The sequence below is a fragment of the Osmerus mordax genome, chromosome 2 (assembly GCF_038355195.1).
Source record: "Osmerus mordax isolate fOsmMor3 chromosome 2, fOsmMor3.pri, whole genome shotgun sequence".
Classification (NCBI taxonomy): domain Eukaryota; kingdom Metazoa; phylum Chordata; class Actinopteri; order Osmeriformes; family Osmeridae; genus Osmerus; species Osmerus mordax.
In genome coordinates this window covers 24,257,598-24,271,810 of record NC_090051.1, presented here as the reverse complement: position 1 = coordinate 24,271,810, position 14,213 = coordinate 24,257,598, and the positions used below count along the sequence as shown (strand labels likewise).

At 44.3% G+C, this 14,213-nt stretch overlaps 1 protein-coding gene across 1 annotated transcript in view; it reads left to right on the top strand.

Moving 5' to 3' along the window:
• dnah7 (dynein, axonemal, heavy chain 7) overlaps positions 1-12,789 on the top strand; it is an 83,761-nt gene extending 70,972 nt beyond the window's left edge. The window contains exons 60-66 of the mRNA XM_067261627.1: positions 562-747; positions 1,732-1,869; positions 6,025-6,255; positions 6,804-6,956; positions 8,881-9,058; positions 9,688-9,791; positions 12,566-12,789. Coding sequence (XP_067117728.1) covers positions 562-747; positions 1,732-1,869; positions 6,025-6,255; positions 6,804-6,956; positions 8,881-9,058; positions 9,688-9,791; positions 12,566-12,772 — 1,197 coding nt within the window. The 3' untranslated portion in view covers positions 12,773-12,789. The remainder of the gene's footprint in view (positions 1-561; positions 748-1,731; positions 1,870-6,024; positions 6,256-6,803; positions 6,957-8,880; positions 9,059-9,687; positions 9,792-12,565) is intronic.
• The last annotated feature ends 1,424 nt before the right edge of the window (positions 12,790-14,213 follow it).

Sequence of the window (14,213 nt, the reverse complement as noted above, 5' to 3'; positions counted from 1 at the left end):
CACACACACACACACACACACACTTTTTGACATTCACAAGGGCTGTCTCTCCACTCGAGAGTCCCTTTCATCAGCCAGATTCAAAACCCCTTGACATTTTCCAACCATGGAGACAGCCACTGTGCCTGTCTTCCTCCCTCCAAAACAAGGGGCAAAACAACTGATCAAGAGCATCTTTGAATGCGTTGACATTTCCCTTTTGTAACCAAGATTCAGCTCCAACATTTGCAAGACAAATCTCTTCTACAAAATGCCACAGGCAGAGGTTTTCTCTCTCCTTCAACCTTTCTTTTGTCCTCGAGTCCAGATTAACATTCAAATGTATATTATTGTATTTATTGTGAGTCTATTATTGAATGACAAAAAGGTGTTTTGTCCAAGGCTCAACGTTCATTCACTTAATGGCAGACAGACTGCATTCAATGTTGCTGCAGTAGTCTATATCATTTCAGGAGTGCTGTGTTTAATAACAATCGTAAACAAATTAAAATGGTGGTTTCTCTGATGTAAATGTCAGTCTGTTCTTAATGCACTACTTCCTGATGGCTCCCCTCCACACAGGAAGTGCCCTTTGACGCCATCCACTACATGACAGGAGAGTGTAACTATGGAGGTCGAGTGACGGACGACTGGGACCGACGCACCCTGCGCACCATCCTGTCCATCTTCTACACCCCCAAGATCATCCAGGACCACGACTACAAGTTCGACCCCAGCGGCCTCTACTACGCACCCGCAGAGGGGGATGTAAGAGACCAGATCTAAAACTTGACAATCTGTCTTAGATAATGGCCCAAGTCTAAACATTTCCATCGTGTTTTAGACCTGTCAGATAAATAATTTCTTCAGTTTAGAACATTTGATTAGATTGTTGTTTTTGTTGAATGCCTTTAAATGTTGCATGGGTCAGTGTCTTTGTTTTAAACTCAGATTTTCATAAATGTTTTCGTAAATGTTATATTCCTTACATGTTTCTGTAAGGATTAAAGCTGCCCTACCTGCCTTGATGGCCATGAAGAGCTGAACACATGTTCACATGTAACATTGATTCCCATTATTACATTAGCACAAATGTACCTCACTTATATCCATGATAGATTCATCATAACTTTCTTCATGATGCCTTGTCTCAAGGTTAAAGGTGAGACACATCAGATAAAGAGGATCCAAGCTTAATGGAATGTGAATTAGAACTGTATAGAGTAGACTCAACCTTATAGTACCCAAGTACTACACATACTTCCTGGAAGGTTCAAACTACATTGATTTAAACATCACAAAAAGTCACGAATGTCAATTGATTTGACTGAACCAAAATCCAGCAGTTGCCCTTTCAAAGTAGAAAGAGGTCAATAGGTTTGACTTTCTTAAGTTCGATGCACTTTCTGAGATATCTTTAAAAAGTCATTAGGGGATGAAACTTCTATAACAAGGCACAGCGGGCCTCTGTCAGTGTTGCCATTTCATTTATTTGCCAGCACTTGTATAATCTATGCACAATTTTATTTGGCATTTTCCCTACCTTGCTATGTTTTATTCATGAGCTTTGATTTACATAGTCATTATTATAAATGTCAGCAGTCACAGAAAAGGGCTTCATTACTAAACGTCTTTGTGCTGCGTTAAAATGTGCCCCCCATGGTGTTTATATAACACAGTCATCACACATCATGGTGTTTTGTGTCTTGGTTGCAGTATAACACATCATGGTGTTTTGTGTCTTGGTTGCAGTATAACAGCTACATCGAGTACACCAAGGCCCTTCCTCTCAACCCGTCTCCGGAGATATTTGGTATGAACGCCAATGCTGACATCACCAAAGACCAAACAGAGACGCAGCTCCTCTTCGACAGTATCCTGCTCACACAGGTACCCTGCCTGCTACTGGGACCACCTCCACTGTGGTGTGCACTGATATTATATCAACAACTTGTATCCCAGTGTTTAATTTCGGCGAGGATGTTCTAAGGTTTCATTAGTTGTTTAGTGTCACCAGTTATGGCATTTTGATCTCTTTGAGTGTGTCAGGATATGGAAATGCATTTTAGTGAAGCAGAAATATTTACGTAACGTTTTGCCAGCTGTACATGGACCCTCAGTCATACCACGAACCAACAAGTAGTTTAGAACAACACGTTAAACAGATGTGTATTCCTAAGAGAGTGAGAATAACAGCCTTGCCAAAGGTCCCCGCCGCATACGGTCCTGACGTACACAATAAACCTGAGGCCACTGTCCCAAATGCTCAAATGAGTCCAGCTCTCAAGCGCAAATTTCCAGGGATACTTCTACACACTCACAACACAGAAACGTAATAATCCCTATCTCTTAGGTTTCCAACCTGTTTTATCTGTATAGTATATATATAGGGAGTCAGATGGCTGAGCGGTGAGGGAGTCGGGCTACTAATCTGAAGGTTGCCAGTTCGATTCCCGGCCGTGCCAAATGACGTTGTGTCCTTGGGCAAGGCACTTCACCCTACTTGCTTCTGGGGGAATGTCCCTGTACTTACTGTAAGTCGCTCTGGATAAGAGCGTCTGCTAAATGACTAAATGTAAATGTATATATAGCCAAACTTTCCATATTTGATTACTTCCCATTCCATGCAACATTGATTAGAGAAGGGGAAAAAACTCATAAATATTGATTCTGTTTGTACAGCATTATTTCAAAGAAAGAAAGAACATAAACTGAACTCACTTCTGCAGCCTTTAGAAATAGATGTGCTAGTTGTCTTACTAGACTAAGCTTTGATATGAAGTGAAACTATCGCTGGCTTTGGTGAAAGTCATTGATCCTCCTCCATAGTGCCATGTTCTCTAGGGGGCTCAGGTTAGCTTCTCTCCAAACCCTCGTTTCTGAGGAGTAGCTCTGCATGAGGGCGCTCCGGTTCTAACCCTCCCTCTGACTGAAGCATGCTACTTCTGCCAGGGGAGTCCAGGGGGAAGGCAGGGAGAGATTAAGATTTGACTAAAGCACTTTTGGCTTTACTGAACGTTTTCCAGACACAAGTGCATGGTTTTATGGGGGATTTATTTTTGAAAAGCTAAGAGTGTGCACACGCCTGCATACACACAACCACACACACCAACATGAAACACTCATACCAAAACGATAAAACATGTATTCATGGATGGAACATAGCAATACCCTCAGGCATGAAGAAAGACAGACAGTTTCATGTAGAGGGAAGAGTGAACTATTCCTCTGAGGCATCGCTTCGTACAATTAGGAATCAGCAAAGCCTGGTGCTGATTCCTAGCGCTACTCTCACGAAGATTAATAATGTCTCCAGTCAACTGTGAACTTTATTAGCAGCTAATACGGGACCATTAGTCTAAATGACCAATAAACAGAGAGAAGCTTCACACGGAATGAAACTGCTATTTGTCATTCCTACTGTAACCCTGTGCCATTATCCAATGATTATTCATTACCACTGGCTTGTGACAGAGCAGTGAGTAGGTAAATATTGCAAATGAAGGAATCGTACATTAGAATGAATCATGTGAGTCGAGGGATATTTGTTTATTTGCTTCAAGCCTTACAAGTGGAATTTTGATAGTGTCCTTGTTTTTGCAGCTTATTTTACTGATTATTTGTGCGTGTGTGTTTGCAGGGAGAGTTAACAGTAAGTACATCACAGAGAGCGTTTCAGTAGCAGCAGGTCAGTAGAAGAAGGTCAGTAGCAGCAGGTCAGTAGCAGCAGGTAAGACATCAGGTCAGTAGCAGCAGGTCAGTAGCAGCAGGTAAGACAGCAGGTCAGTAGCAGCAGGTCAGTAGCAGCAGGTCAGTAGCAGCAGGTAAGACAGCAGGTCAGTAGCAGCAGGTAAGACAGCAGGTCAGTAGCAGCAGGTCAGTAGCAGCAGGTAAGACAGCAGGTCAGTAGCAGCAGGTCAGTAGCAGCAGGTCAGTAACAGCAGGTAAGACAGCAGGTCAGTAACAGCAGGTAAGACAGCAGGACAGTAGCAGCAGGTCAGTAACAGCAGGTCAGTAGCAGCAGGTAAGACAGCAGGTCAGTAGCAGCAGGTCAGTAACAGCAGGTAAGACAGCAGGTCAGTAGCAGCAGGTAAGACAGCAGGTCAGTAGCAGCAGGTCAGTAGCAGCAGGTAAGACAGCAGGTCAGTAGCAGCAGGTCAGTAGCAGCAGGTCAGTAACAGCAGGTAAGACAGCAGGTCAGTAGCAGCAGGTCAGTAGCAGCAGGTAAGACATCAGGTCAGTAGCATCAGGTCAGTAGCAGCAGGTAAGACAGCAGGTCAGTAGCAGCAGGTAAGACAGCAGGTCAGTAGCAGCAGGTAAGACAGCAGGTAAGACAGCAGGACAGTAGCAGCAGGTCAGTAGAAGCAGGTAAGACAGCAGGACAGTAGCAGCAGGTCAGTAGCAGCAGGTCAGTAGCAGCAGGTAAGACAGCAGGTAAGACAGCAGGTCAGTAGCAGCAGGTAAGACAGCAGGTCAGTAGAAGCAGGTAAGACAGCCTCAGTCTGGAGCCAGGCACCAGTAGGTAGAGATTACGGAAGAGGACAGGTGAGTTGTAGCTTCAAACGTGGCTTAAGTCTTAAATCTTAGTTTGTCAAAAAGATTACACAGAGTTGATCTTAAGTAGTAAAGTTGTAGAGACAGAATCTATAGTCGGACACTTCATTGTGAAATTAATGAGATTAAGTAAATAAAGAAAGGGATATTCAGGATGAATTGTGTTGAAAAATTGTCAAGAGATGATGAAAGTGATTGAAAGTTAGTTCCTGTCACTGTTGCAGAATATTAACATTAGGAATTGAAGACACCTTGAGCTTTCTGTTGTTAAAGTCAAGAAATGTGAGGCTGCACCAGTGGACAGTATTGTGTATATAGACAGTATAGTGTATACAGTATAATGGGTTGACAGTATAGACGGTATAATGGGTATATTAACAGTATAGACAGGACTGTGGATCATTAGATCTTTCTTTGATAACTAAATTGTACTTATATTGATTTGGCGCCCTGTTTTTGCAATGTCAGCAACCACTCTGTGCAACAATCGAGTTCTCTGGGTGTCTCTAGAAATGACCAGCCTCCATACACTGCGTGTATCACCCACTTGTTCCGAGAGTACAACTGTACTCAAGAAAGATTTGTTGGATCCGATGTTAGTTTATTTCCTCCAGGAACACAATGACACTTATTGAGGGACTTGTTGCACTTGTTGGTTAGTTGTAACTGATTTAACTACTTGCACTCGCTGTAAATTATATTATTGTTGCTTGCTTTCCTACAGGTACACTCTTGCACTTTTGAGGTTCATTTTGTTTAATTTGTAATTTGTTTAACTACATGCTCTTGTGTTTCTTCCCATTGGCACTTATTTACTTATCACAATGTATGCTTCATGTTTTGGCTACCCGCAATGTTTTTGGTGCTATCTCGTTGTTTATGATCATTGACCTATGCACTTTTGTAAAGCTCTCTCTTGGAAGTCGCTTTGGATAAAAGCATCTGCTAAATGAATAAATGTAAATGTGCTCATGTACTGTCTCCCCACTACCCTCTCTCTACCCTCTATCCTCTCTCTGTACCCTCTCTCTACCCTCTCTCTGTACCCTCTCTCTACCCTCTCTCTGTACCCTCTCTCTATCTTCTATCCTCTCTCTGTACCCTCTATCCTCTCTCTGTACCCTCTCTCTACCCTCTATCCTCTCTCTGTACCCTCTCTCTAACCTCTCTACCCTCTATCCTCTCTCTGTGCCCTCTCTCTACCCTCTATCCTCTCTCTGTACCCTCTCTCTAACCTCTCTCTACCCTCTATCCTCTCTCTGTGCCCTCTCTCTACCCTCTATCCTCTCTCTGTACCCTCTCTCTAACCTCTCTCTACCCTCTATCCTCTCTCTGTGCCCTCTCTCTACCCTCTATCCTCTCTCTGTGCCCTCTCTCTACCCTCTATCCTCTCTCTGTACCCTCTCTCTACCCTCTCTCTACCCTCTATCCTCTCTCTGTACCCTCTCTCTACCCTCTATCTACCCTCTCTCTACCCTCTAACACCACCAGTCGCGCTCCTCTGGGGGCGACGCCAAGTCGTCAGACGACATGGTGTATGACGTGGCAGCAGATGTCCTGAGCAAGCTGCCACCAGACTTCGACATTGAGGCGTCCCTGCGGAGGTTCCCCACCAGCTACAGCCAGAGCATGAACACGGTGCTGGTGCAGGAGATGGGACGCTTCAACAATCTTCTGAGAGTCATCCGGGACTCCTGCATCAACATTCAGAAGGCCATCAAGGTACACAGGCCACATGGCCTCTGGAGATACTCTTTAGTTTGTCATTACTTTTGAGTCTTTTTACACTTACATTTACATTTAGTCATTTAGCAGACGCTCTTATCCAGAGCGACTTACAGTAAGTACAGGGACATTCCCCCGAGGCAAGTAGGGTGAAGTGTCTTGCCCAAGGACACAGCGTCAGTTAGCATGACCGGGAATCGAACTGGCAACCTTCGGATTACTAGCCCGATTCCCTCACCGCTCAGCCTCCCTGACACTTTGGTGTTCTGGTGGTAGCTAGACAGTTGAGTGGCCCCTTCAGCTCCCCCAGCAGAGCCCCCTTCAGCTCCCCCAGCAGAGCCCCCTTCAGCTCCCCCAGCAGAGCCCCCTTCAGCTCCCCCAGCAGAGCCCCCTTCAGCTCCCCCAGCAGAGCCCCCTTCAGCTCCCCCAGCAGAGCCCCCTTCAGCTCCCCCAGCAGAGCCCCCTTCAGCCCAATAAATGTAGAGTATTGTATTCCTGACTTTGTCTTTCCGTGTGTGTGTGTGTGTGTGTGTGTGTGTGTGTAGGGCCTAGTGGTGATGTCTGCAGAGCTGGAGGAGGTGGTAAACAGCATTCTGAAGGGCCGTATACCTGGGATGTGGATGAAAAGGTCATATCCCAGCCTGAAACCATTGGGCAGCTACGTTAACGATTTCTTAGACAGGCTTAAATTCCTCCAGGTATGTCTGTCCAAGCCCATAGCATACACACACACCTTCAAAGGTATATACTAAAGATATGGTATGTATGTGGTAGGCCAACTTGTAGCATGAATTGATTCTACGCCACATGGTTTATTTCCATATTGTTTCACATTACACTTCTTAACATTGCACAAAAATGCAAGTGTTACTAGGGCTGAGTTACACTAGTGGAACCAAGCTACAGTTTCAGACAGGTCTGCACAGGAGTATTTCAACAGTTTTTCATTAAAACGAATCCCCTCGCGTAGACAGCCAAAGAAATGTGAACAAGCTCTCTTCGATATCCACCATTAGCGGACTCTGAAAGAGACGCATTGAGCAAATAGGGTACTTTCACCATCTTCTCAAATGACCCCTCGTATGAGTTCGCAGTCTGCTAGTTTCGCTAATGACTAGCTCCTTCTCTCTGCTCTGCTCCTTGGATGGTGTGTGTGTGTGTGTGTGTGTGTGTGGGGGGGTGCTCACCAGGACACACACACACACACCTGGTGCTCACCAGGACTTTACTGTTCACTCAAGTGGAGATGGGGACTGATTGGTCGGGTTCTTATTACACCACAGGATCAACTGTACATGAAACCCTGCATGTAGACCCTGGCTGGCTAGGGGAGAACCATCATGAGATACATCATGAGCTGGTCATCTGACCGCTGTGTCATCATGAGCTGGTCATCTGACCGCTGTGTCATCATGAGCTGGTCATCTGACCGCTGTGTCTGGCACGCAGACACACTCTGGAGTTAGGCTGATACAGTCGGACTAGCAGGCACACGCTGTACCAGGCTTTCTCTCTCTCTCTCTCTCTCTCTCTCTCTCTCTCTCTCTCTCTCTCTCTCTCTCTCTCTCTCTCTCTCTCTCTCTCTCTTTCTCTCTCACTCATACACACACTTAGTGAAATTGTTGAAGAAGGTTAAAGCAGTTGTCTGTCAGTGCTCTGGTGAGAGCTGAGGTCGGGTGGCATCTTCATAGGGTGTCCCAAACACACACGGCTGATGGGGCGACCTATTTACACCCTCACACACCACGGGCGCTAAACAATGCCTTCCTATTGCTGCTTCTCACACTTGTCTAACATTGCTGTCTCATACTAACTCTATCTAGTGCTCTGCTGCAGCCTGCACCTCTGGTTCACAGGCAGGGGAATGATGGGCCTGACACAGCTCTCTGTGTTAGATCATTTAAAGTCCCCCAACAGTGATTTTTTTATTTTACGCAAAAATGCTCAGCCACTGATACGCAGGTTTTCTATACATGTGTGAGGTTGTCTCTTGCTGTGGTCAAGAGGTCACGGAGCAGGCCTTGGACAATACACATATAGATCAAGGAATGTGCTCTGGTCAACTTAGGTTAAGCGCAAGATGGAGAGAATAGTACAAGCAATGATTGATGACCGCATCACCTGTGTGTTGTTTCTTCTGTGCATCAAGTTGTTGAATGAGTACCGTTTAAGGAGATGTTGTGGTGGTAACTATATTTGTACAGTCCAGCCATATATAAAGGACTTCTGAGAGACATGTTTTCTCACTCATGCTAGCCACTCTGTTGTGGATTGGTGGCATGATCCGACGTCGAGCTAATAAAACCGAGTCAACCCTTTTTATAATTGTCGTGACTCTTTCCGGCCTGCCTGCTGAGAGATCTCATCCTTACAGCCACTCCTCACTGACATAACCACTGCAGATAAATCCAAGGTTGTTGGCATGAGAGGCAGATGTCTTTAAAATCCAACCATTTTGGCAGCATTGTGGGATTTGGGGGTAAATAGTGTAGCCTTAGTCCGGTTACTAACAAGTCCACTTTCGCTTTGCACTGGAGCTTCTGGGTTGTCCATGAAATCCTTAAATGGTTAAACCAATACCAGATTCTGGTAAAAAAAAAAACTTTTCTACTTTTTTTCCAGGACTGGTATGATGAGGGAACGCCAGCCGTCTTCTGGATGTCTGGTTTCTTCTTCACCCAGGCCTTCCTGACGGGCGGCCAACAGAACTATGCTCGCAAACACACCATACCCATCGACCTGCTCGGCTTCGACTTCCAGGTGCTGGACGACAAAGAGTACCACCACCCCCCTGATGATGGTGAGAGAGATAGTAGATATAGTTTGGCTGGGATAGTAGATATAGTCTACCACCACCCACCCCCCACCCCCCTCCTCCTAGTATCAGCCCCTCTCCGTGCTCATAGCAAAGCTCTAGCAAACTCAATCTAATATCCACATTAGAGTCACATTCCCATCAGTCCCCCACTGCTGCCATCAGCCTGCCGTGATGCTGCCATCAGCCTGCCGTGATGCTGCTTACTCCGGGAGGGACACACTCCTACGTCCTCCACTATTGACTGCCACTGACAACTCTGTGTGTGTGTGTGTGTGTGTGTGGAACGGTGTGAAAACCGTGAAACTCACTCCTCAGGTATGTAGCAGGCCACCCGCGTCAACGCAGCGCTAGCTTTTCTTTGGCGTAGTTGGTAGTGGTCGCGCTTGGCAAGTCGGAGGTCGAGCGTTCGAATCCCGCGAGTGGCGAATTATACCTTGTTGTGACAGAGCGTGGCTACGTCTGTTACATACCTGTGACGTGTGTGTGTGCCTCCCATGACAACATGTCAGAAACAAAGATGGTTTGACACGTTTCTTCATACCAACTATTTCAGCTATGAAGAGTAAATGTGTTGTGTGTGGTCTGTGTTTGTGTTCCTCTTGTTGTCTCAGGGGTGTACATCCGAGGTCTGTACCTGGACGGAGCCCGCTGGGACAGGAGCAGCAAGCTTCTCGCTGAGTCTCACCCCAAAGTGCTGCATGATGCCATGCCTGTGGTACCATATCACGCACACACACATCAAGCATACACACATCACTCACTCACACATCGCACGCACGCACACACCCACACATCACACACACACACACATCAAGCATACACACATCACTCACTCACACATCACACGCACGCACACACCCACACATCACACACACACACACATCACACACACACATCACACACGTCACACACAGGCTTTCTGGGAGAATGAACACACTGTCTGAGCTAAATAATATCCAGCTATGGATTCTAAAATGAAGTCCCGTGATAATATGAATGACCAGAGGGATCCCAAACACGTGAAGAAAACGTCTTAATCTGCCCTGGTTACATAACATAACCCACCTTCTATTACCCACCTACGGTAACCCACCTCCTATTACCCACCTACTTTATCCCTAGTTTTGTGAATATACAGCTTCAAGCCATTTGTCATAATGTTAACAAATTAGTGAATTTGCACATTTACTTGGATGTGATTGGATGATGACAGGTGTCGGTGATCGTTCTCAAGTGTTGTGTTCATCACTGCTGCTGTTGCTGTTGTATCAGTCAGTGGTAAGATTAGCGTAGCAGTCAATAAACGGGACATGTGAGGTCACGTATGAGACAAATCAATTAGGGGACGTCCCAGCTAATACGGGACAGTTGGCAACCCTAGTCACGCTGGTAACTGGACACATCATATTATTACATTAATACAAAAATACACTATAGACACGCAGCACATTAGCCAGGAATCCTTTATGACGCCGACAATTTTAAACATCTCCCTCATATGTGGGCATGGGTGATCAGGAATGTCTATTCTCAGCCATGTTGTGCGTGATAGCCAGGAAATATAAAAAGGCTCGCAATGACAAGAAATAGTTATGATCATGCCACCAAATACAGATTAAAACTAAAGTAACAAGCCTGGTTTGAAAATGTAAGAAGTAGAAAGTACATATAATAGTGTAATTACAATGTAATAACAACATAATAACGCCGTAATAACAATGTAATAACATATTAACAATGTAATAAGTGTAAAAAAAAGTGTAATAACAGTGTATTAACGATGTAATAATATAGTCAAGTGTAATAACAGTGTAACAAGTGTTTATAGTTTATGGTAAACATACGAATGGCCGAAAAATCTACTTCAGTACAGTAACGAAGTATTTGTACTGTTATTTCCCATCTCTGCAACAGTGTAACAACAGCTTTAAAAAAACGGAAAAAGTTGTATAAATGTGTAATAACAACTAAACAGTTTAATAAGTGTAATCATTTTAATTAATTAATTAATAACAACATAATAACAGTGTCACAATAGTATAATAACAATATAATGAGTGAAAGTAAAACTTTGTTAGAAAAATAGTGAAGTACTGATACCAGAAAGATTCTGTATTTCCACCAGGAGACCAGGGACATATGTATCTGCAGACTCGGGTGTATGGAAACAGATGATCTTATGTATATTCTGCTGCGTGTTAACTACAAGACGCCTCCTTTTATCAGAGCACAATACCAGGGCTCCCTAACCCTACCCAGGGCTCCCTAACCCTACCAGGACTCCCTAACCCTACCCAGGGCTCCCTAACCCTACCAGGGCTCCCTAACCCTACCCAGGGCTCCCTAACCCTACCCAGGACTCCCTAACCCTACCCAGGGCTCCCTAACCCTACCCAGGGCTCCCTAACCCTACCCAGGGCTCCGGGGAGAGGAGCTGCCTTAAACTGTAGAATAATAAAGTGGGCCTTGTTCAGCCCAGAACAATGTTCACAGTGCTGTGTTCAAAGGCTCTCTGAGCAATTTCAACAAACTCATCACGCCCTGAAACTAAGTTCCCCCTTCTCCTGTCTTTCTTTCTCCCGCTTCTCATTTGTTTTTTAGGGATTTCTTAATTATGACTCGATATGGTGTTTGAATACTGTATTAAGTAAAAGATTAAAATAGATTGCTAGTGGCAGAAGTGCAGAAGCTCTGAAAGAAAACAGAACGGATTGCTTTGTAAGTTTCCTCTTGGTGTATTTATATTTTTTGTGATTGTCCTCACAATGCATGCTTGGGTTATGAATAATGCACTAGACCGGCTTTTTAATATTCAGACATTTCAGGAGAACTTATTAGCTAAATCAGTTTTTGACAGGAGCAGAACCTAATTAAAAATGTGTTTATTATTTGTGGGGGGAAATCACAACATAGTCAGCAGGGCTGGCTTTGAAACACTAATCTCGTTGGAGCGTCTTATTGAATTGGAGCATTTCTTTGGCTGAAACTCAACAAACTAGCTTTGTGAGAAGTGGCCCAGTTTATCCCTTTTGTTTTACCAATGCTGTTAATGGGTTAGGGTGCTAATGGCCTTTAGGGATTGAGTCGCTCTGGTTTTTTGTTGTATCAAAGTTTATGTCCCCCAAATATTGAACTAGTGACTGGAACATTTGGGCAACTGATTACCCAGTGGTTAAATATTCAGCTTTCTTCTCCCTACTTCACCCCTCTGTCACTCTTCTGTACATGTGTTCTATTGCTCCTCACTTCCCAGTACACCAGGCTGCCTTGTCACCCACGTGTCCCTTCTGTACGTGTTCTATTGCTCCTCACTTCCCAGTACACCAGGCTGCCTCGTCACCCATGTGTCCCTTCTGTACGTGTTCTATTGCTTCTCATGTCCCAGTACACCAGGCTGCCTCGTCACCCATGTGTCCCTTCTGTACGTGTTCTATTGCTTCTCATGTCCCAGTACACCAGGCTGCCTTGTCACCCATGTCTCCCCCCCAGATGTGGCTGCAGCCCCTCAGGCGCCAGGACGTCCCCCAGAGGAGCAACTTCCTGTGTCCCGTCTACAAGACCAGCGAGCGCCGTGGCACGCTCTCCACCACAGGACACTCCACCAACTACGTAATCGCCATGACTCTCAACACCGACGTGCCGGCTGATCACTGGATCAGACGAGGGGCGGCTCTGCTGTGCCAGCTCAATTGTTGATGTTTTCCTTACACACAATAAACACCCTGCTTTAGCTCACATGAATTCTGAAGTGTCGGGGGGGCAGGGGTTGTACAATGTCTCAGGACAGACTTGATAAGGAGGAAAATGTTAATGGAAAAAAATATGGGTGATCTACAATCCTAGATTCCTAGCTAAACCACCCATGTGATGTCGTCACAAACACGAGAACAAAATAAGCACAACAAAATGACCACAAACAACAGGCTCTAAATCAACTTTATTTTCTCTTAATGGAAATAACACACAATCAGCGTGGATGATAAATGCAATGAACACATTTAAATATCCAAGTTAATAAACAATAATAAAATGAACCAAAATTAAACAATGTACCTTCATAATTTTAGAAGACAATGACAGAAGAATGTTTGAGAGATGAGAGATTCTTCTGGGCTACAATACCTTCAAATGTAAAACTAAAACCCTCATGGTTTAAGAACGGCATGACAAACCACATTATGGCAATTAAGGCGTCACTGAACCTGGCAAAGTAAAGCTAAAACATGGTCCTTATTTTACCGTTTAAAAGTATTTATATGAACCTTCCAAAGCAAATTACTCCAGGACATCCATAAGCGACTGATCTTAGAAAATCCACCTATTACCATGCTACAAGCTTCAGCAGGGTTGCAAGCCAACAGGACTACTGGACAGTTACTATAAACCCAACACAATCCCTCATCCTCATTTAATCTGTTTAAAAGAAAAATGTAACAACGGGTTTTTCACCGACAACCTATTAGAATTTGACTATACAAAAATGAAAACTACTCCACCTATAAGACATTGGTCTGTTCTGTACCACTCATGCCTCATGCATGATTCAATCCAATCAAATACATTAGTGTAATGTGATTGACGATGATTCACACCCAATAAGACAAGACGATGGATGTCACACGGTGACAGGATAGTTGCACATTATAATGTGCTCCAGCAAGTGGGGCCAGTTAGCGCGCAGCAGCAGAAGGCTAATGCAGCTAGCGCTAATTTAGCAGTCAGCAGAAGTCTAATGCAGCTAGCACTAATTTAGCACTCAGGGGGCAGAAAAGTCAACGGAGGTGCGGGATAAAAAATAAAAACTGTTACATTTTGTTTTTTTTTACTAATGATCAAATACAAATTCAAAGACATTAGGAACATAAGATTAGCTTGTTCTGTGCTTTGATATTTGACAATCAATTAAAAGTGCAAAGTATGCTAATTGGGAGAATATATTTAAGAATCAGAGCACAATACCAGACAAGCCTAACCTGGCTTGAGAGTTGTCTGAATAATTTTCATGAATTCTGAAAAACGGAATACTACATTTTCTACATAATCCTTTATACCCAAATTTGAAGCAGAATTAGAATGATAACATTTACTTACAATCCAAAGCAACGCGGTTTAAACAAAAACCTGTCTTTTGTAGGCC